Consider the following 20,890-nt stretch of genomic DNA (forward strand, 5'->3'; position numbering starts at 1 on the left):
AAAAGACTAATGGAGAGACGATAAGGACCGAGTGTGAAAGATGAAAATGTTGGGCACTTGAATCAAAAAATCAAATTGAAACTTAACTTGATAAGCTTAAAATTTTAGTGATTTTGAAATTTTAGGTTTATAAATATGTTAATAAGATATTTTGTATTTTTTGAGAAAGTGGTTAAAATTGGTTAAAGATCATTTTTTATCAAGAGGGGGAAATATTCTCTTTTCCTCAAAGAAATATCCAAATATAATGTATTTGAGATAAAGGATTTTAATCTGAGGTATTTCGTAGATAAAGTTCTCGTAGCAAATTACGTAAACAACTTAAAGTTCTTAAAATGTTTGAAGAAAGAATCTTATACTATTTAACAAATATAAGGGGAAGAAGGTTAATTCCTTGACTTGTTTAAGTATTCTCATGCTAAAAAGAAAAGTCATGAACTTTGGTAAATCAAAATTTAAAGAAGAAAAAGAGTGAAGGTGATACATCAAACAAGCAAACAAAGGCACCATTAAAACAGGCAGGACCATTGATTGTAGATTAAGATTGATCTAAAGTAATAATTTACTTGTAAATTTTTACTAATTTCTTTTCTAGTTACAAGAATTTGCAACGAAAATATTGGTGATCAAATGATACTTGAAGAGGTTAGCATTCTTTTGAATTACAACAGGATGTGCTTACCTTAACTTACTCTCCTAGTCTGCTATAATGTATTTTGTATTTTCTGATGCAATATTTGTGTGGTGACACTCGAACTGTAACATTCTCGCTTACCGAAAATGAATCGATTTTTTTAATTAAGTTTTATTAAATTCAAAGTTTTAACTAAATTAGACAAATTTTTCATAACCCTTTCTTATTTGAGCAAATACGAATATTTCTAAACTTCAGTTTAAAAATCCTTTCTAGTTCATGGACTCGGGAAATGTTTCAATCTCCGATATGTAGTTGACGGAAGACTTTTTTAAGTCTTCTCATACTAAAGACATGATCATGATGTGTCTGTGTCTGGTGATTTATAATTGATATGATGTTTCGCCTTTAATATCTAATAATCAAAGATTGTACGAATACAAGTGATGATGAGGATAATCAAGAAATTCTTTTAACCATGCAATTTACATTCTCGGACACTGAAAATAGATTCATTGCCGTGGGCTGCCACATTTAACACTCGGAGATAAATTCCTGGCAAACAGTTGGGTACTGAGCATGTTTATAATCTCCGAAGTCGATCATGAATAAAAAACACATTCAGTACAAGTTTATATTCGGGAGAAGAAGCAGACTGAGCATCTAAGCCACTAACATGGACTAGTTAAGTTACAGTAATATTAAACGAAATGGGGCTCCTTGAATTCACAAATATGAATGAAACCTCATATTTTCAGTTATTCCCGGGAAATGATTTCTAGATCCACCTCCCCGAAGGTGAGGTTTAAAGTATGAAACAAGTTGGAGAATGGAGAACAGTACTGTATCGGCTTGATTCTGAAATTGCAATTTCAAAACAAGTCCGGGGAGTTTCGTGGTAATTCTGGTAAGAAGAAAAAACATGGGGGATGTGACTGAAAATGAAAGAGAAAAAGAAGAAAAAGAGTGAAGGTGATACATCAAACAAGCAAACAAAGACACCATTAAAACAAGCAGGACTTGTGAGAACATGGAGGGGCCTGTGAGAAGGAGACCTGGAATTGCTTCGTGGTAATTCTTGTAAGAAGACAAAACATGGGGCTGAAAATGAAAGAGAAATAGAACTTATGGACTGAAGGTCATACATCAAATACAGCTATATTAACTTAATGAACTGTTTGCAATGTGCAAACACTGTCTACTATCCTGTCTTCAGTTCTCTGTTTTCCACAACAGTGGAGATGGGTGTAAAGCTGTTGATACAGATGTGGATAATATTGCTAGTCATGTTAATGTTCATAAATGGAGTATTTGCACAGATTAATACTAATAGGTCTGTTGCACTGCCTGGATGTGAAGAAAGATGTGGCAGCCTGGTGGTTCCTTACCCGTTCGGAATCGGAGAAAACTGTTCAGCTTACGAGTCGCTGGAAATAGATTGCGACAGCTCTTTTAATCCACCTAAAGCTTTCTGGAGCAATCTTTCCTACTATAACGACGACAGCAGCCCTGACCCCTCCGAGGAGAATTTACTAGAGGTGGTGAAAATATCAGTAGAAGTAGGAACCATTCACATCAACTATCCAATTACCAAAGACTGTACCAATACTACTTCTTATACCCCTGTTCTTTATCTAAAATGGCCATTTACATTCTCAAACACTGAAAATCGATTCACTGCCATGGGCTGCGACTATCTTGCTTTATTATTATCCCTCACGACCAATTCCACTAACCAAGGTGAATATTCCGACCAAACTGGAGTTGGAGGGTGCATACCAACGTGCGACTCATATTCAGGATCTGGAGTAGAAAAAGACAATAATTGTTTGGGGATTAATTGCTGCCAAGTACAATTCCCTGCATCCCTGGGGGCCGTCCGGCCATCATTGAGCAACGCCAGCTCATCATATTTAGGAGAATCCGCATGCACCGATGAGCCCAGGTATATTTTAGTTACTCTATGCCTAATATTCTGTACAACTAACATTTTTAATATTAAATAATTTGGAAGTTTTTTAACATTATTTTCATTAAATTTTTATTATATCATTTTAAAATATTTAATTTAAATAATTAATTTTAATAACGAGTAGGATTACAAAGTATATCTTGAAAAGGCAAGAATAAGTATTTGTTACAACTGATATTTACAACTCAATTTCGAATACTTTCAGATTAATTTGTAAAGAATATTTATGTGATAAAAAAAGTATGATAATATAAGCATACCTATGATAATACAAGCACATGTATGATAATATTATTTAGGATCAGGATGCACCAAGAGCTCACGTAGATTTAGTTACTATATGCTCAATATTTTCTACAACTAACATTTTTAATATTATATAATTTGAAAGTTTTTAACATTATTTTTATTATATTTAATTATATCATTTTAAAATATTAATAAAAATAATTAATTTAAGTAACGAATATAATTACAAAGTATATCTTGCTAGCAAGTTTCATGAAAATACAAGGATGAATATTTGTTACAACTGATATTTATAACTCAATTTCAAATACTTTCGGCCTAATTTGTAAAAAATATTTATGTGATAAAAAAAGACTATGTATGATAATATAAGTGATAATATAAGCATAGTGATCATTTAAAGGTGAGAAAAAAATGAAAATAAATAAAACACATGTATAAAACCAATATTCAACAATGGCAAATTTAACTTGTTTGGTTTACCAACTTAGTGAAATTAAAAATTTTAAAAACCATAGATATGATGTTTTTAACATACCAAGTGATGTTTGTATAAAATTAACATATAATTGAAATAAAATATTTCACTCGTCGTTGGTGACTAATTTAGACAAACACATATTTAATCAACTACTTGATATTGTGCATGCTTGTATTCACAAACATGTATCTTTAAGTTCATTAGATAAATTTGTTAGCTAAAATTTTGTTAAACATGTAAGTATTTATGTTCAAGTGGTATTAGCTATATTTATTAAATATATTCAAAATATTATTTTATTTGCAATTTTTAAATATAAAATTAAAATAAATTTAATCTAGTTATATTCAATATAATTAAAAATAAAATATGTATTTAAATCAAAAATAAATATTTTTATTTTCTATATTTTTGAAAATATTTTAAAGTAAATATTACAAAATAAAAATTATTACAATTATAAATATAATAACATATCTAAAAAAGGAAAAACTAAAATTAACAAACATTACTTACATATATATATATATAATTTTTAACTAAAGCATAGTTTATTATAATATAATATTAGAAATTCTAATTTTGGTTAATAATTAAATAACATTTAAAAATTATTTAAGATAGTATGTTATTTGTTATAAAAAAAAATTAAAAGAGAACCTAGGATAGCATTAGGTTAAGGATTAGATTATATTTTAAGCCTGAGCAGACTTGTATTGATTTAGATGATGGGAATAGATTTAATATAATAAATGTAGCTTGCACTTTTCTCGTGATCTAAAAATATACCTAACAAGACTGAGGGATCAAAATTTTATATATTAGATACTTATAAGATGATCGGCGTTGGAGATGCTCCAACTCTATTAATTTGTCTTTTGAAAGAGAAGTGTTTGTTAACAGTAAGGCCGCAATTAACCTAGCCATTACCATGTGTTTTTACCGGTAGATGTTTGTTTCATGTTTTTAGTGAAATTTATCCAAAAATTATAATTCTTTAAATTATATTATTTATGTTTATTTTGTTGGATAAGAATAGAATTGTAATCCCCTTTGATATGGGTCTGAAATTAGCCTACAAACATAATAATTGTTGAATTAATTAGACCAAATATGGTCCAGTTACTAAGCCCAATTAATGAGGCCCGAAACTCTAATTATTTATTAATTATAAAATTAATAAATAGGGTAAATTAACAGCTCATTAAATGTATCCTATAATGGATATAATTCTATAATTCTGTGAAGAGTGGTCTCCAAGGCACCTAAACCAACAAGGATCTTAGGACTCCAATGTCCAATCAAAGACGGAGACTTGCTTACCAATTCTCCTAACCCTAGTCCAATACATGGACATCCAACATTTATATAAAGGGTCTCACACCTCCATTCAGAACTACATTTTGACTTGATTCTCTAAATACATAGAGATACGTAGGCATCTTGTGAATGCAGTTTTAAGCCACGAAACACAAGTGCAGCCATTAAAGGCCTTGAGCTCATGAGCCCTAGAATTAAATACGCGTAATATATATATAACCTAATTTTTTATCCATAACATTTGGTGTCATCTGTGGGAAGAACACAACAACCATGGAAAAGATACGGAGCACTCAAGATTCACCAAGTTCCACCCTCATCACTTAAGGGGACGAACTTTCAGGAATGGAGGTCCATGCGACCCAGCCATCATCTTAAGGGACGAATCCCCCACCTAATGAAACGTAAGGAGCAGAATCTAAATTGCGGATGGTGCATGCTCCTATTAACGTCCTGCACACCTGGATTTCAGATGTCTACGGCTATGATTCCAGCCACCACTGACCCGCTATATGAGATGAAGATATATTCAAAAGCTTGGGGAAGTAGGCTCGATAATCAATCACACGTAGGAAATGATTCCCTATATTTACAAGGGTGAGCCCCGGTCATGAAGGAAGTCACGATTTTTCTGGCTCATGTACAGAGAATAGTGGATGGTCACCTAATGAGGGGATCACATCATGAAGGAGGCCATCAATAGAAGGAGATGGTCAAGTAAGGAAACCCATTATCAAAAGGCGTTTTTACCCCGAAGATGTGAAGGGATGCCTAAACCATAAAGGAGAGGATTCATGCTCATGAAGCACACATCCAGAAACTCCAATAAGATTTAGGATCACAAAGCGATTAAAAATCCATTATCCACAACTCAAGTTGTCAGTTCTCCTAATGAAGAACTGAATTTCTCAACCATCATTGTTGGAAAGTAGCCCACATATACCTATATTCAAGGGTCGAACTCCCTAAGAACAAGAATTTGAGGGATGGGATCCCGTGAGTGGGACGTGAGTTCTCCATTATAAGGAGGTGAATATATCTATATTTGAGGCCTTAAACCTCCGCATGTGGAAGGAGAGAAATCTATGTTGTACAGAACGAACAACTGATAAGGACAAATCCCCCAATTCTAGATCCCCTCGCAGGGATGAATTCCCAATTCCAACCGCTGCAAGCACCGCTGAATTCTCGACTCAATGGGCATGAGTTTTCTACTATTGTGATCCTGATAACCATCGATCATCTATATGGGATGCTAGTGTACCCTGAAGTTGGAGGAAGTGGGATCTCACGCCAAGGAGAAGGACAAGGGTAGATGCCCCAATACATTCGTGGCATGCCCCTTATCCCCGAAGATCAAGACTTCTCTACACCTTACTCGGATAGAGATTAAGGTTCATCGGAGGAGGAGACTACCCTAAGGAGGCTTAATCAAGGGGCTATCAATAGCCCTGCAGCACACAAGAGACGATTCCCCGAGATATACAAGAGAGGATCAAGGCTCATGAAGCCGAGATACAAAGGTTGAAGCATGACATGGAGATATATCGGACGCCAAGACCCCAATAGATAGCGAAACTAGGGGATTTTTCTCTTGTCATAAACTTGGAAGGTCCAAAACCAAGACAAAGAATCACAACCCCAAGGGTCGATCCAATTGACTTGATATCCCTAGGAGATCCTGATGATCCAAACCCCTCATTTACTGAGGATATCATGAGCGCCCGCATCTTAAGGAAGTTCAAGATGTCAACCATCAAGGCATATGATGGTACATGTGACCTCGCAAATCATGTCAGGATGTTCTCCAATTCCCTATTGATGTAGCCCGTGAACGACGCTATTAAGTGTCAGGCCTTCCCCAAACTCTATCATGAATGGCCCCAAGGTAGTACAACCATTTACCCCCAACTCGATTGGATCCTTCAAAGGTCTCAGTCAAGCTTTTATCAATAAATTCATTTGTGGAAGAGTGCACGAGAAGAGTTCAGCTTCTCTTATAAATCTCGAACCATGGACAAAGAAATCCTTGAAAGAATATCTGAACCGATTCAAGAAAAAGGCCTTGAAGGTCCCGGATATAGGAGATTAAGTAGATATGATAGTCCTGTAACAAGGAACTAGGAATGGACTCTTTAAGATGTCATTGGCCAAGTGTGCACCTAAAAGCATGCTACAACTCCATGTGAGAGTTGGAAAGTATATCAAGGTGGAGGAAAGAATAAAGAAAACTGTTATAAGCAATAAGCCCATGGGCAGCAAGAAGTGAAAAATGGAACAAGAGTACGATGCCAGGGACAAATATCCTTGAACTGGAAATGACTTTGATTCCACTCCCAAGAAGAATCAAGGGCCAAGATTCACTGACTACGCAAGGTTAAACGCTCCAAGGAGCCAATCCTGTTAAAATCGAGAAGGATAAGGAATTTAAATGGTCGAGCCGCTAAGGGGAGACCTCGATAAAAGAGATAAGGGCCAACATTATAGTTTTTACAGAGATGTTGGTCATGATACCGACGATTATAGAAAACTCAAGGATAAAATTGAGTATCTAATCCAAAGAGGAAAGTGTGGACAATTCACCAAGGGTGAAGGTGAAAGAGACCAAAAAAGAGATTATGATCGAAGATGCAACGGCCAATATAATAACCCATAGCCCCAAGGGCCAGTAATCAATATGATCTCAGAATGGCCAATGGCCGCTCGAACAATAAAGAACTCTTGAAAGGACTACGCTAGAGAGGTGATAAGTATAATCAGAGACGCACCTAAGCGTGCTGAGACTGAGATGACACTTGAGTTCAGGGATCCCGACCTTGACGGTCTTAAGTTCTCTAAAGATAATGACTCCCAACTGACCCCTTTGGACGCACCCATCTATGGGTTTGATGGAGTGAAGTGCCAAATAGAAGGAGCGCTTCAACTTCCCGTGACTATTGGGAAAGAGCCAAGAGAGGGCACGAAGATGATGAACTTTCAGGTTATCAAGGCAGCATCTACCTATAATGCAATCATGGGAAGTACAAGAATTCATGCGTTTAAGGTCGTGCCCTCGACCTACCACATGGTGCTCAATTACCCCACCAGAAAAGATGTTGGAGAAAAAAGAGGAGATCGGAAAATGGCTGGAAGTTGCTATGTTGCAGCACTTAAACCCGATAAAACTGGGGGGGCAGGTCCTCCCCATAGAAGACATAGATGTCTGCGAGAACCAAGAGCGTCGAAGGAAGCCTGCTGAGAACTTGGTCCCAATTCCCCTAGACCCGTTAGACCCGGATAAGGTAACATACATTGGAGTATCTTTGGAAAAGCCCCTAAAAGGCCGACTCACCAAGTTCTTGTAATAGAACGGTGATGTGTTTGCGTGGACATTATCTTACATTTTACATTCTTGGGATTGATCCTAACCTTATAACTCTTAAGTTGAACATCGATCTGACTCGAAAGGTTGTCAAGTAGAAGAAGAGAACATATGCCCCTGACAGGCTGAAACCCATTAAACAGGAGGTCGAGAAGCTTCTAGTAGCTGGATTTATTGAGGAAGTACAATTTCCTGAATGGTTGGTGAACCCTGTAATGGTCAAGAAAGCCAGTGGGAAGTGGAGGATATGCATTGACTTCATTGATCTGAATAATACATGTCCGAAGAACTGCGACCCCCACCAAGAATTGATACTCTGATCGGAGCCACAACTTGGCAAGAGATGATAATATTCATCGATTACTTTAGCGGATATATAACAGATTAAAATGCACAAAAAAGACACCCATAAGGTATCACTGACTTTGTTGTCTTTTGTTATCTTGTTATGTATTTTGGACTAAAGAATGCAGGAGCCACGTATCAAAGATTGGTGAATAAAATACCCGTCCATCTAATTGGAAAAATATGGAGGTCTATGTCAGTAACATGTTAGTCAAAAGCCTAGCCAAGGCCGACCAGATTGATAATCTCAGATAGGCATTTGAAGTGCTGAGGCACCTAAAGATGATGTTGAACCCTGTAAAGTGCGCCTTCGGCATATGGTCTCACTACGCCATAGATTGGTTTTGCAACCCCAAGAAACCGTTACTAAAGGCCAAAAAAGCGTTGCTAAAGGTCAAAAGAAGGCTATTGCGACTCTTTTTCGGATTGCAATTTTAGGCGTCGCAGTAGAGTTTTTTGCAACCCCGGGGACACCCTTGGTTATCTGGTACAGAAATATGCAATTGCAACACCAATGAGGTTGCAATAGGACTTCAAAAGTGTTACAACTGGTTTTGGGCTATCAATATAATATTTATGGGCCCCACATGTGGGGTATTGATGCAACCCTTTTGTAACTTTTTAATGTTTTTTACAACGTTTTTAGTGTTTTTTGCAACATTTTACACTGATTATTAGCAACACTATAAAGACTTATTGCAATGCTTTTATAAAAAAAATGCAAGGAACTGTTTGTAAATTGGCATGCCTATAAATAAGACCATAGTCTTAAAACCAACACAATCAACCAATCCACCAACCATAACATCGATTATCACAAATAAACACAACTACCTTCACCATCACCATACTACCATCCCACATTACATGTTCATCTCATAAATTCCAAACAATATAATACAAACTGAATTTACAAAAATAAATAATCTTGAACTATCAATTCTAGTAGCAGGGTCATGCGCCACATTCAATAGCTTCCTGTGGACAATAACATCTTTTGCTCTTTCAACATTCACGTCTAGCGCATACCTGCAATCAAAATTCAACACATTCTACTCAATACTATTACAACATACTCTCAGCATCAGTTCCCCTCTCCTTTTAAACACTCAAAATTATAATATTAGCTATAGAAACTTATCCACAAACGTCAAATTTAAAAAACTCACTACTATACTCTGTGAACTTCCAAATCTGACTTTAAGATAGATATATCTTGCTATATTCTCTTAGCAGTTCATGCAATTATGGTAGCAAGGAAAGGAAGAGCAAGAAATATGTAAATAAAATAGGGCAATATGGTTATGTATAAATAAATATAAACACAAGTTTGTGCACAGTTGTGAGCAACCAAATAATATAAGAGCGTAGTGTTCACCATGGACCCAATATATTGTTTCATAATATAACCTATTCCATACACAATTTTATGTCATCCAGCGAAGACTTTAACAAAAGAGAGGAATAGAGGCAAAGCCCGACAAATTAAAGCTATCTTAGACATGGAGTCGCCTCACTCCATAAAAAAAATGTTCAAAAACTGAATGGGAGAATTGGGGCTTTAGGAAGGTTAATCTCCAAGTCATAAGACAAATGTATGCCCTTTTTCAAAACTCTGAAGAAGGTGAAGAATTTTTTGTAGACAGTTGAGAGCCAAGAGGCCTTTGAACAACTAAAAAAATACATTATTGAAGCCCCGTTGTTGGCCAAACCAAGTCCGGAGGACATCCTTTACTTAATCTCGCGGTTTCTGAGCAAGCAGTGAGTATTGTCGTAGTAAAGAAAGAGCAGAAGATTCAAAAGCCTATCTACTATATGAGCAAGTTGCTCCACGGAGCCGAATTGAACTATTCCACCACTGAGAATTTTGCACTTGCCCTCAGAACAACCTTCAAGAAGCTACGACTGTACTTCCGGGAACACAAAGTAGAAGTCCTGATGGACCAACCCCTGAGAAGCATCATTCACAACCCTAAAGCGATTGAAAGGCTCATCAAATGGGAAATTGAGTTGGGAGAATTTGATATCAAGTATAAGCCTCAGACAACCCTCAAGGCCCAGACATTAGCAGACTTCGTGGTCGAACGCACCATTAACGACCAAGAAGTCGGGGGGCAAGAGATATTGACCCCGGAAGAAGGAAAGAAGGATAAAGAAGAAGACTTGACCCTAAAGGAGTATTGGGTTCTCCATTTTGACAGAGCGTTCAAAAAAAATCTAGTGGTTCAAGCCTTAGGCTTGCAAAGCCCTGAAGGGTTCATGATCGAATATGCTTTGAAGTTGGACTACCAAACTACGAACAACAAAGCAGAGTATGAGGCTTTGATAGCCGGGTTAGGCTTAGCTAGAGATATGAGAGCCAAGAATATTAAAATTTGTGGAGACTCAAGGCTCGTTGTTGCCCAAGTCAATGGGGAGTTTGAGGCCAAAGATGATGCCATAGCCAAGTACCTAAGGGTCGTGAAAGGAATACTGACTCAATTTGATGAATGGTACGCATAACATGTTCCGAGAGAAGAGAACACTATGGCCTATGCCCTTTCCAAGTTCACTACATCTGAAATCGAGAACTATCCAAGAAGTATTTACTTCCAAGTCCCGAGGACCCCGAAAATTCATGTCATAAACTTGATATGAAGTATGAGGGCCTTAAAAGTCAAAAAAGTGAAACCACGCCAGGGAAACATAATTTCTAGGTGCTGTTCAAAAGATGTCTCCTATGCGGGGGTAACCCACGCCTAGGATACATTAAAGCTACGGGAAGCCAAACCACGTCTAAGAGGCATGATTCCTAGGCGTGGTCAACAAACTGTCTCTTAGGTGGGATGACCCACGTCTAGGATGTATGACACCATACAACCCATTTTTTGATTATTTATTTAATCAGAAAATGGGCTCAAAATGGAAAAATTGCTGAAAATTCCCAAAAAATAGGGGAAATAGAGGAAAAAATCCCAAGAATTTGGGAAAATTAGAAAATAATTTCTAAAAATTATTCTTGGACAAAAAAATTCCTGAAAATTTAGGAAAAATACATGTGACTATTTGAAATTCCTAATATATTAGGAATAATCACGAAAAATACCCGGAGGTTCAGAAAAATTCCTAAATTATCAGGAAAAATCAGGAAAAGTACCCGGAAGTAGGAAAACATTCCTAAATTATTAGGAAAAATCAAAAAAAAGACCCAGAAGTAGGAAAAAATTCCTAAAATATTAGGAATAATCACGAAAAATACCCGGAGGTATCGAAAAATTCCTAAATTATTAGGAAAAATCAAGAAAAATACCAGGAGGTAGGAAAAAAAATCCTAAAATATTCGGAAAAATCAAGAAAAATACCCGGAGGTAGGGAAAAATTCTTAAAAATTTAGTAAAAATACCTGTGTGTAGAGAAATATTCCTAAAAATTTAGGAAAAGTATTTGTGAGCACATAAAAAATTCCTAAAGTATTAGGAAAATTTGTAAAAAATATTTGGAGACACGAAAAAATCCCGGAAAAATAAGTGAAAATATCAGAAAATTCCTAAAAATAGGAGTAGGTACGAAAACATATATGGAAAATTATAAAAAAATTCCTAAAAATATATGTTGAAGCCTCGAGTAAGGTAAATCCTTATAACAGTGTAGGTCGCTCCACACTTTACGATAAAAACGATAACCATAAAAGGTATAAATTTAACTTCTACGAAATCTTTATCCGGTTTCGCAAAAGTTGGGGGGCAAATGGTATGGGCCGGAAATTAGCCAAAAGACATAATAAATGTTGAATTGATTAGACCTAATATGGTTCAATGACTAAGCCCAATTAATGAGACCCGAAACCCTAATTATTTATTAATTACGAAATTAATAAATAGGGTAAATTAACAGCTCATTAAATATATCCAATAAAGGATATAATTCTGTGAAGAGTGGTCTCGAAGGCACCTAAACCAACAAGAAATCTGCTTCTTACATCTTAGGACTCCAATGTTCAATCAAAGACGGGAACTTGCTTACCAAGTCTCCTAATCCTAGTCCAATACATGGACATCCAACATCTATATTAAGGGTATCACCCCTCCATTCAAAACTACGTTTTGGCTTGATTCTCTAAATACACAGAGATACGTAGGCATCTTGTGAAGGTAGTTTTAAATCACGAAACACAAGTGCAGTCATCAAAGGCTTTGAGCTCACGAGCCCTAGAGTTAAATACAGGTATAAATATAACCTAGTTTTTTATCTATATCACCCTTTAATACTTGGTGATATAAGCTATTATTTTATCCTCTTTAACAAGTCAATTTTTTATAATCATCTAACTATAATCTCATGTGAAACAAATATAGAATTGAAAATTTCAAAAGATAGTACACCAATCCCAATAATTGTCCATCAAAATAAATATATAATAAAAAGTTTAAAGGATTATGGGGTGTGTGAGCACTCATATGTGAATCACGTAATAGAAATTAGCGGCAATGTACAATCCAAAACTTAATACTTCCAAATAAATATAGATTATGATTATTTGATACACATGAATATTTTTGATCTTCAACAAAAAAAGGTACTAACTTTAAAGAGATTAATTATTGTAATCCTTTAAAACAAACGTGACCGTAGAGTTGGAGTTTAAACTTTATTTAATTGACTAGTTAAAGTCAAACTTGATACTTCATTATTAATTAATCTTTTTTTGTCAGGATCGATCAATTAATTTTGAATGCACTTGAACTCGTCAAAAGAAAAAAATAGTCGAGTTCTCGTGAAAAATTTGGTAGTGAAGTCGAAACTAAATTAAGGCCACTTTTGGTTCAATGAAACCCAGCACGGTAACTCACACTTCCTTGGAATTTCTTAAAATATCATGTTTGATTGTGTAATTTTTTGATTTAGCTAAGTAACTCAAAATTCCATGTTACTTCTAGTTCCTAGAAAACACCGTAACCTTAATATGTGGTTTTTCTGAGTTAAGTAGTTGTTACATATTCATAATTTTTATAACTGGTACCATATATCAATTACCAAAACTCTTATTTTATAAAATAAATAAAAATTTATATATTCATATTAAGTGTTAAAATAAATTAATTTCAATTTAAAATTTATCCATCTTATCATATTTTATATATGTAAGTATAAATTTAAATTATTTTTAGTTTTAATTTAACATTATATATTATTTTATAATAATTTCATTATATATCTTTGTTTGTCTTTAAATCATTATATATATTGTATCTTATTTACAATCTTATTTTAAGTTTAGTTGCTAAATAAAAATTCATATTATTTTAATTTACTATTATTATTTATAATTAAATTGATTTGTCATTCAATAAGTAAATTAGTTTTATTATTATAAATGAATAATAATCAATAATATAGTTTTAAACAGTAAGTCAAATTAAAAAGAATAACGTAACCATAAATCAGGTATTTACAACTAAATATAGGTTTCTACTTTTTCACAGTAACTAGCTAGTACACTGTAACTAGATTTAATGGAATTTCAAGTTACTGCCTAACTATAAAACCCTTGAAACAAACGAGGCCTAAGTTTGAAAGGCCATGAACATCTCCAACAATATTTTTGTTCCTTTAATTAAAAACTAATATATATCAGAGGTACCAAATTCGATACTAAAATTTGGTCAATAACATTAATGATTTGACAACTTAGAATGTTTTAATGGGGGAATTTATGTTAATACATGAGGTCACTATTAGTAATTAATTTATTGACAATTAGATTAAGTTAAAGGAAATGAAGATGATTAGAGTTAAACACGTGTCCTAAAAATTATTTAGGAAAAGTTAGGAGTACAATTTTTTTATCAAAATTTCTTAAATTTCAGCTTAAGATGCAAGTAATATAATGACAAATATATATTTACTGATTTTGTTCATTATCGAAATCCTGAAACCATAACTTTACAAATTTCGATCACTAAAGACAACATATATTTATACTTTGAAGATTTGATACCAATTCATCTCGTTCATTATTTTGTCTTATTAATTAGTACAGGTATGCATTTATTGTTGAGCAGAGCTGGTTTAAAAACTTGAAAGATATCTACAGTCTGCAAACTATGGAAACTGTTCCTGCGGTGCTGGATTGGACAGCAGGAAGCGACTGTCGATCCTTCACTAATGACACCTTGTGTGGAGTGCATGCTTTCTGTACAAATCAAAGCTTGTGTTCTTGTGAAGAAGGATACGAAGGAAATCCTTACTTGCCAGATGGATGTCAAGGTGAGTTTATAATATTACTTCATCAACTCTGGTAAACTCTGAAAATGATTATGACCATAATAACATTTTCAGTTACTAGTTGATTTTTCTTCTGTTAAGATGTAATTCACTCTAATAACTTGCGGATGTGCGTCTGATATGATTTTTTAATATCAGATATCGATGAGTGTACATTCAAACCAGGAAGCTCTCACAAAAGAAAAAGATGCCATCATATTTGTACCAATACCCCAGGAAACTACACTTGCTCATGCAAAGATGGGTGGCTCCTTGTTGACAATTATAAGTGCGTGAGCATGAAGTTAGAGGTTGTTGATCACAGGCTCAAGAAAGTTGCAATCGTAGCAATAATAGGTACTTGCGCTCTAATAATGTTTTCAACTGTTTTCTTATTGGAATTGCATATATGGATAATCATGTAATGGTTCTAGTCAAATTGATGTACTAACACATAGAAGTTATCTACCATTTTCTGGTAAATTCTTCACTATATTCAACATCTCTGTACTCTTATAGATATAATCTGACCTCTTTCATCTTAATCGAAACTGTAGCCACCTGTGCTGGGCTTGGTGTGTTGTTAGCTGCTACATGGTGGTTGTACAAAGTAATAAGACGAAGAATTAATCATAAACGGGAGGAGAAGTTCTTTAAAAGGAATGGTGGTCTGCTATTGCGTCAACAAGTATCTTCTAGTCAAGGCACTGTGGAGACAACCAAATTGTTCACTACAAAGGAGTTGGAGAAGGCCACTGACCGCTATAATGTAGATCGAATCGTGGGACAAGGAGGACAAGGTACTGTGTATAAAGGGATGTTGACGGATGGAAGAATAGTAGCAATAAAAAAATCCTGGATAGAAGATGAAAGAAAACTCGAACATTTCATTAATGAGGTTGTAATTTTATCACAAATAAACCACAGAAATATAGTAAAGCTACATGGATGCTGCTTGCAGACAGAGATCCCTTTGCTGGTTTATGAGTTTATCCCCAATGGAACACTTATGCAGTATATCCATGAGGAGAATGAATTCTTTCCGCTTACATGGGATGTCCGCTTACGTGTGGCGATAGAAGTTGCAGGAGCACTCTACTATTTACACTCTGTTGCATCGATTCCAATCTATCATCGAGATATTAAGTCAACAAATATACTTCTGGATGATAAGTACATAGCAAAAGTGGCAGATTTTGGAACTTCAAAATCAATTTCTATTGATCAAACTCACCTGACTACAAGAGTGCAAGGTACACTCGGATATTTGGATCCCGAATACTTTCAGTCAAGCCAATTTACTGATAAAAGTGATGTTTATAGCTTTGGGGTAGTTCTTGTTGAGCTTTTGACAGGACATAAACCAATCTTGGCTGCGAGACTTGATGATGAAGCACGAGGTTTAGCAACACTTTTTTTATCGGAACTAGAGAGTATTAGAAATGCACATGAATCGCCTTGTGCTCAACAAAACTATGAAGAGGTTGAATATGGAAAACATGAACTACATACCCCCTGGGAGTCGGACTTTACTTCATCTTCTGTAAGTTCCACCGTCTATCACAGTCTCAGTGTTGACATACAGCCCCTCATGACAAACCAGTGATCCCAAGACATTAAATGGAAAATGTTTGAGGCCCTGTTTTCCTTGAATTTATGGAGACTGTAGTTCTTATTGATGTATAAATTGGTTGTGAAGTCTAGGAAAACAGCGAAGACAAGGCTGAAAAGCCAGTTTTTCCTTGATATTTGTCTTATATTTATGTAGTGCAATAATTTGGTAGTTTCAGCAATGTACTGTAACACTGTTTGTTTTGAGAGTGATGCGTTAATTCTGCTTAGGGTGGTCCGAATATTTTTGTTAAGAGTTGTTTGGTACTAAATCAAATTAATTTGTATATAAAAATCTTAATTAAATTATAGAATAATTAGTACAATTTAAAGTTGTTCCGCAGATAGATGGTTACATTTGTAGTTTGCTATTAACAAGGCATGTATAATGAATGAAAAGTTAGCAATTTGCAAACACTGTCCACAGTTCTGCGACAAGTCCCGTGAGCTTCCTGGTAGTTTTTCAAGAAGACAAAACATGAGAGGAAAAGTAAGAAAAGACTAATGGATAGACGATAAGGACCGAGTGTGAAAGATGAAAGTGCTGGGCACTTGAATCACAAAAATCAAAATGAAACTGAACTTAATAAGCTTAAATTTTAATCTACTCAAAGAAATTGGTTAAAATTGGTTAAAGATCATTTTTGTTGGGGGATATTCTTTATTCCTCAAAGAAATGTCCAAATCTACTCTATCTGAGATAAAGCATTTTAATCTGAGATATTTTCATAGATGAAGTTCTCATATAAGGGGAGGAAGGTTGCTTCATAAACTTGTTTAAGTCTTCTCATGCTAAAAAGAAAAGTCATGAACTCTCGTAAATCAAAACTTAAATGATAACCTACGTAAAAGTGGTAAATCAAAACTCAAATGACAACCTACGTAACAATGATATATGATAATTGCATGTCCACATTCAATAAACCAAAACTTAGATGACAACTTACAAAAAATTGATAAATGATAATTGCATGACCACATATTTTCATCCATCAATTATCCCATTATGCATTCAAAATTGTATACATTAACACAAGTGGGTTTGTTGAGTATGTGTTCTCATGCACACTCTAATCACTAAATTTATATACTTTTCATGAATCGGATCCTTATAATCGGTGTGAATTTTTGTGTAGTAAGGAGGGTCTATCATATTAATAATAAAAAAAAAAAGTCAATAAAATTTTACCACAAAATTTATTAAACCTCACAAGAAAAAACTTAACATGTAAATAAATATGTGTAATGTGTTTTAACATGTAATAGTCTATGAGTATTAAACCCTGAAATGATTTATGACGTAGAAAATCCATACATAACAAGGGGAAAATAAATACTTAAGGCCTATATATGAATCCGCATAATTTCATGCAAGCATAATTTCATTATATACAGTCAGAGTTGTGAAAAACACAATAGTTGAGATGGGTATAAAGTTGTTGATACAAATGATGATGATGGTAGTCATGTTACAGTTCATAAAACCAGCATTTGCACAAAATACTACTAACAAGTCTGTTGCAAAGCTCACATGTCAACAAAGATGTGGCAGCCTGGTGGTTCCTTACCCGTTCGGAATCGGACCAAACTGTTCAGCTTTCCCGTCGATGGAAATATATTGCGACACTTCTTCTAAACCAGCTAAAGCCTTCTCCAGCGCCCTCTTCTACTTCACCAGCTTCGACGGCCCTAAAAAAGGTCTGGAGGTGCTGAATATATCATTAGAAGAAGGAACGATTCACATTAACTATCCAATATCCACCACAAATTGTACCAATTCATCTTCTTATCTTCCAGCTGTTACTTTAGATTGGCCATTTACATTCTCAGACACTGAAAATCGATTCACTGCCATGGGCTGCGGCAATCTTGCTTTATTGTTTTCCTCGACGTTATACGATTTGAATACCAGCCTATTGGGACTTGGAGGGTGCATATCAAGGTGCGATCCATTACTAAAAAAGAAAGACAACAGTTGTTTTGGGACAAATTGCTGCCAAACACAATTTCCGCCATCTTTGACGCTTGTGGAGCCAGGATTTTTCGTCAACCAGACCTTATCATCATGCAGCCAGAGGTATGTAGCCAGTCAGTGCCAGTTCCACTACTATGCTCAATATTGACAAAAACAAGAAAAATCCGAAACCAGTTCCAAAATGATAATCTCATTTGTTATTTTGTGTAATTAATTGAAAAAGTACAGGTATGCATTCGTTGTTGAGCAGAGCTGGTTTAAAAACTTGAAAGATATCTACAGTCTGCAAACTAGGGAATCAGTTCCTGCGGTGTTGAATTGGAGAACATACGGCCCGGACTGTCAATCCTTTGTAGGAAATGAAACCTTTATTAAGAAGAGGAGCACCTTGTGTGGAAAAAACACTTTATGTACAAATCAAAGCTTGTGTTCATGTAGAGAAGGATACGAAGGAAATCCTTATTTGCCGGATGGATGTCAAGGTGAGTTTCTACTACTTAATTAAGTTGTGCATGAACCCTTTTCAGTTATTAATTAGCATCCTTCAGTTTATTCTTCTTCTGCAAGGATGTAATTCACTCTAGTAACTTGCGGATGTGCATCTGATAAGATTTTTTATATGTCAGATATCGATGAGTGTACATTCAAACCAGGAAGCTCCCTCAAAAGAAACAGATGCCAGCATTCTTGTACCAATGCACCAGGAAACTACATTTGCTCGTGCAAAGATGGGTGGCAGCTTGTTGACAATTTTTATTGCGTGGAAGAGGTTGATCGCAGGGTCAAGAAAGCTGCAATTATAGTAATAATAGGTACCAGTATATGGTAGAAAGACTGTATAAAATTACACATCGACATAACTTTAGCTGTGCACGTTTATAGTCGAGTTCACATTAAATAAAAGACAAAATCACAAGATAGAACTAGTATATATATGACTATATTGTGCTAAAAATAAAATACATATATACAAATATATGTATGAATGTGTATAGATCTAGTTATTCAAATGTTTTCTCATTCGAAATGCATATATGGATGATTTTATGCATATATGGGGTCTAGCCAAATTGCTGTACTCACATTAGTTATCTACCTTTTTATGCGAAATTCTTCTTTGCTAAACTCTTGATCGGTACTGTAGCCACTTGTGCTGGTCTAGGGGTGCTGTTGGCTGCTATATGGTGGTTGTACAAAGTAATAAGACGAAGAAATATACGTAAACTCGAGGAGAAATTCTTTAAAAGAAATGGCGGTATGTTATTACGTCAACAGGTATCTTCTAGCCAAGGTAACGTGGAGACAATCAAATTGTTTACTTCAAAGGAGCTGGAGAAGGCAACTGATCGCTATAACGTAGATCGCATCGTGGGACAAGGAGGACAAGGTACTGTATATAAAGGAATGTTGACAGATGGAAGAATAGTAGCAGTGAAAAAATCCAAGATAGAAGATGAAAGCAAACTCCAACATTTTATTAATGAGGTTGTCATTTTATCACAAATAAACCACAGAAATGTAGTAAAGCTACATGGATGCTGTTTGCAGACAGAGATCCCTTTGCTGGTTTATGAGTTTATCCCGAATGGAACACTTATGCAGTATATCCATGAGGAGAATGAATTCTTTCCGCTTACATGGGATGTCCGCTTACGTGTTGCCACAGAAGTTGCAGGAGCTCTCTACTATTTACACTCTGCTGCATCGATTCCAATCTATCATCGAGATATTAAGTCAACAAATATACTTCTGGATGATAAGTACAGAGCAAAGGTGGCAGACTTTGGAACTTCAAGATCATTTTCTATTGAACAAACTCACCAGACGACTACAAGAGTGCAAGGTACATTCGGGTACTTCGATCCTGAATACTTTCAGTCGAGCCAATTTACTGACAAAAGTGATGTTTATAGCTTTGGGGTAGTTCTTGTTGAGCTTTTGACTGGACAGAAACCAATCTTGGCTGCTAGACTTGATGATGAAGCACGAGGTTTAGCAACATTTTTTTTATTGGCAATGGAAGAAAATCGTTTATTAGATATTATTGATTCACGGATCATTAACGAGGGAAAAAGGGAAGAGATGATAGCATTTGCTGACATTGCATATAGGTGCTTGAACTTGAACGGTAGGAAAAGGCCAACTATGCGACAAGTTGTAGCAGAGCTAGAGAGTATTAGATATACACAAGAATCACCCACTGCTCAACCAAACTACGAAGAGGCGGAATTTGGAAAACATGAACTAAATGCCTCCTGGGAGTCGGACTTTACATCATCTTCTATAAATTCCACTGTATATCACAGTCTCAGTGTTGACAAACAACCCCTTATGAATAACTAGTAATCCCGTGATCTTTTGTTGATGTATGAATTGGTTGTGAAGTCTAGGACAACGGTGAAGAGGAAGCTGGAAAGGGAAATTTTATGTATTGCAACAATTTGGTAGTTTCAGCAAGGTATTTTAATACTGTTTGTTTTCAGAGTGGTGCGTCAATTCTGCTTAGGGTGGTCGGTCCAAATTGTATAATGTATAAGACTCACCGTCGTCTTTTCAAAGAAATTGGAATTGAGCCTGCTTAGACAAAAAAAGGTGAAAGCTATATGTAATTTTCAAAATTGTTTAATGTGAACCGAGTTCTAATCCTAATATCAGCTCATATATCTATCTACTATCTCTCTGTTGATGCAGAGCCTCTT

General features: G+C 35.2%; 2 protein-coding genes across 2 annotated transcripts; both read left to right on the top strand.

Moving 5' to 3' along the window:
• Positions 1-1,776: 1,776 nt before the first annotated feature.
• LOC141678186 (wall-associated receptor kinase-like 6) lies at positions 1,777-16,446 on the top strand. Its single transcript, XM_074484440.1, has 4 exons — positions 1,777-2,579; positions 14,382-14,608; positions 14,765-14,962; positions 15,163-16,446. The coding sequence occupies exons 1-4, from the start codon at positions 1,804-1,806 to the stop codon at positions 16,209-16,211; spliced, it is 2,250 nt and encodes a 749-aa protein (XP_074340541.1). The 5' UTR covers positions 1,777-1,803; the 3' UTR covers positions 16,212-16,446.
• Positions 16,447-17,530: 1,084 nt separating this feature from the next.
• LOC141678185 (wall-associated receptor kinase-like 8) lies at positions 17,531-20,779 on the top strand. The gene is made up of 4 exons (XM_074484439.1): positions 17,531-18,293; positions 18,420-18,673; positions 18,818-19,003; positions 19,336-20,779. Exons 1-4 carry the CDS (start codon positions 17,641-17,643, stop codon positions 20,532-20,534), a joined length of 2,292 nt encoding a protein of 763 aa, XP_074340540.1. The 5' UTR covers positions 17,531-17,640; the 3' UTR covers positions 20,535-20,779.
• The last annotated feature ends 111 nt before the right edge of the window (positions 20,780-20,890 follow it).

The sequence above is a fragment of the Apium graveolens genome, chromosome 8 (genome assembly GCF_009905375.1).
Source record: "Apium graveolens cultivar Ventura chromosome 8, ASM990537v1, whole genome shotgun sequence".
Classification (NCBI taxonomy): Eukaryota; Viridiplantae; Streptophyta; class Magnoliopsida; order Apiales; family Apiaceae; genus Apium; species Apium graveolens.

Bases quoted from the DNA above. Each gene is read 5' to 3' on its own strand.
- LOC141678186 (XM_074484440.1), top strand. From the start codon at position 1,804: ATGAACTGTTTGCAATGTGCAAACACTGTCTACTATCCTGTCTTCAGT. The intron at 2,580-14,381 runs GTATATTTTAGT...TAATTAGTACAG, and splicing joins GCATGCACCGATGAGCCCAG to GTATGCATTTATTGTTGAGC. The intron at 14,609-14,764 runs GTGAGTTTATAA...TTTTAATATCAG, and splicing joins CTTGCCAGATGGATGTCAAG to ATATCGATGAGTGTACATTC.
- LOC141678185 (XM_074484439.1), top strand. From the start codon at position 17,641: ATGGGTATAAAGTTGTTGATACAAATGATGATGATGGTAGTCATGTTA. The intron at 18,674-18,817 runs GTGAGTTTCTAC...TTTATATGTCAG, and splicing joins TTTGCCGGATGGATGTCAAG to ATATCGATGAGTGTACATTC. The intron at 19,004-19,335 runs GTACCAGTATAT...TCGGTACTGTAG, and splicing joins TGCAATTATAGTAATAATAG to CCACTTGTGCTGGTCTAGGG.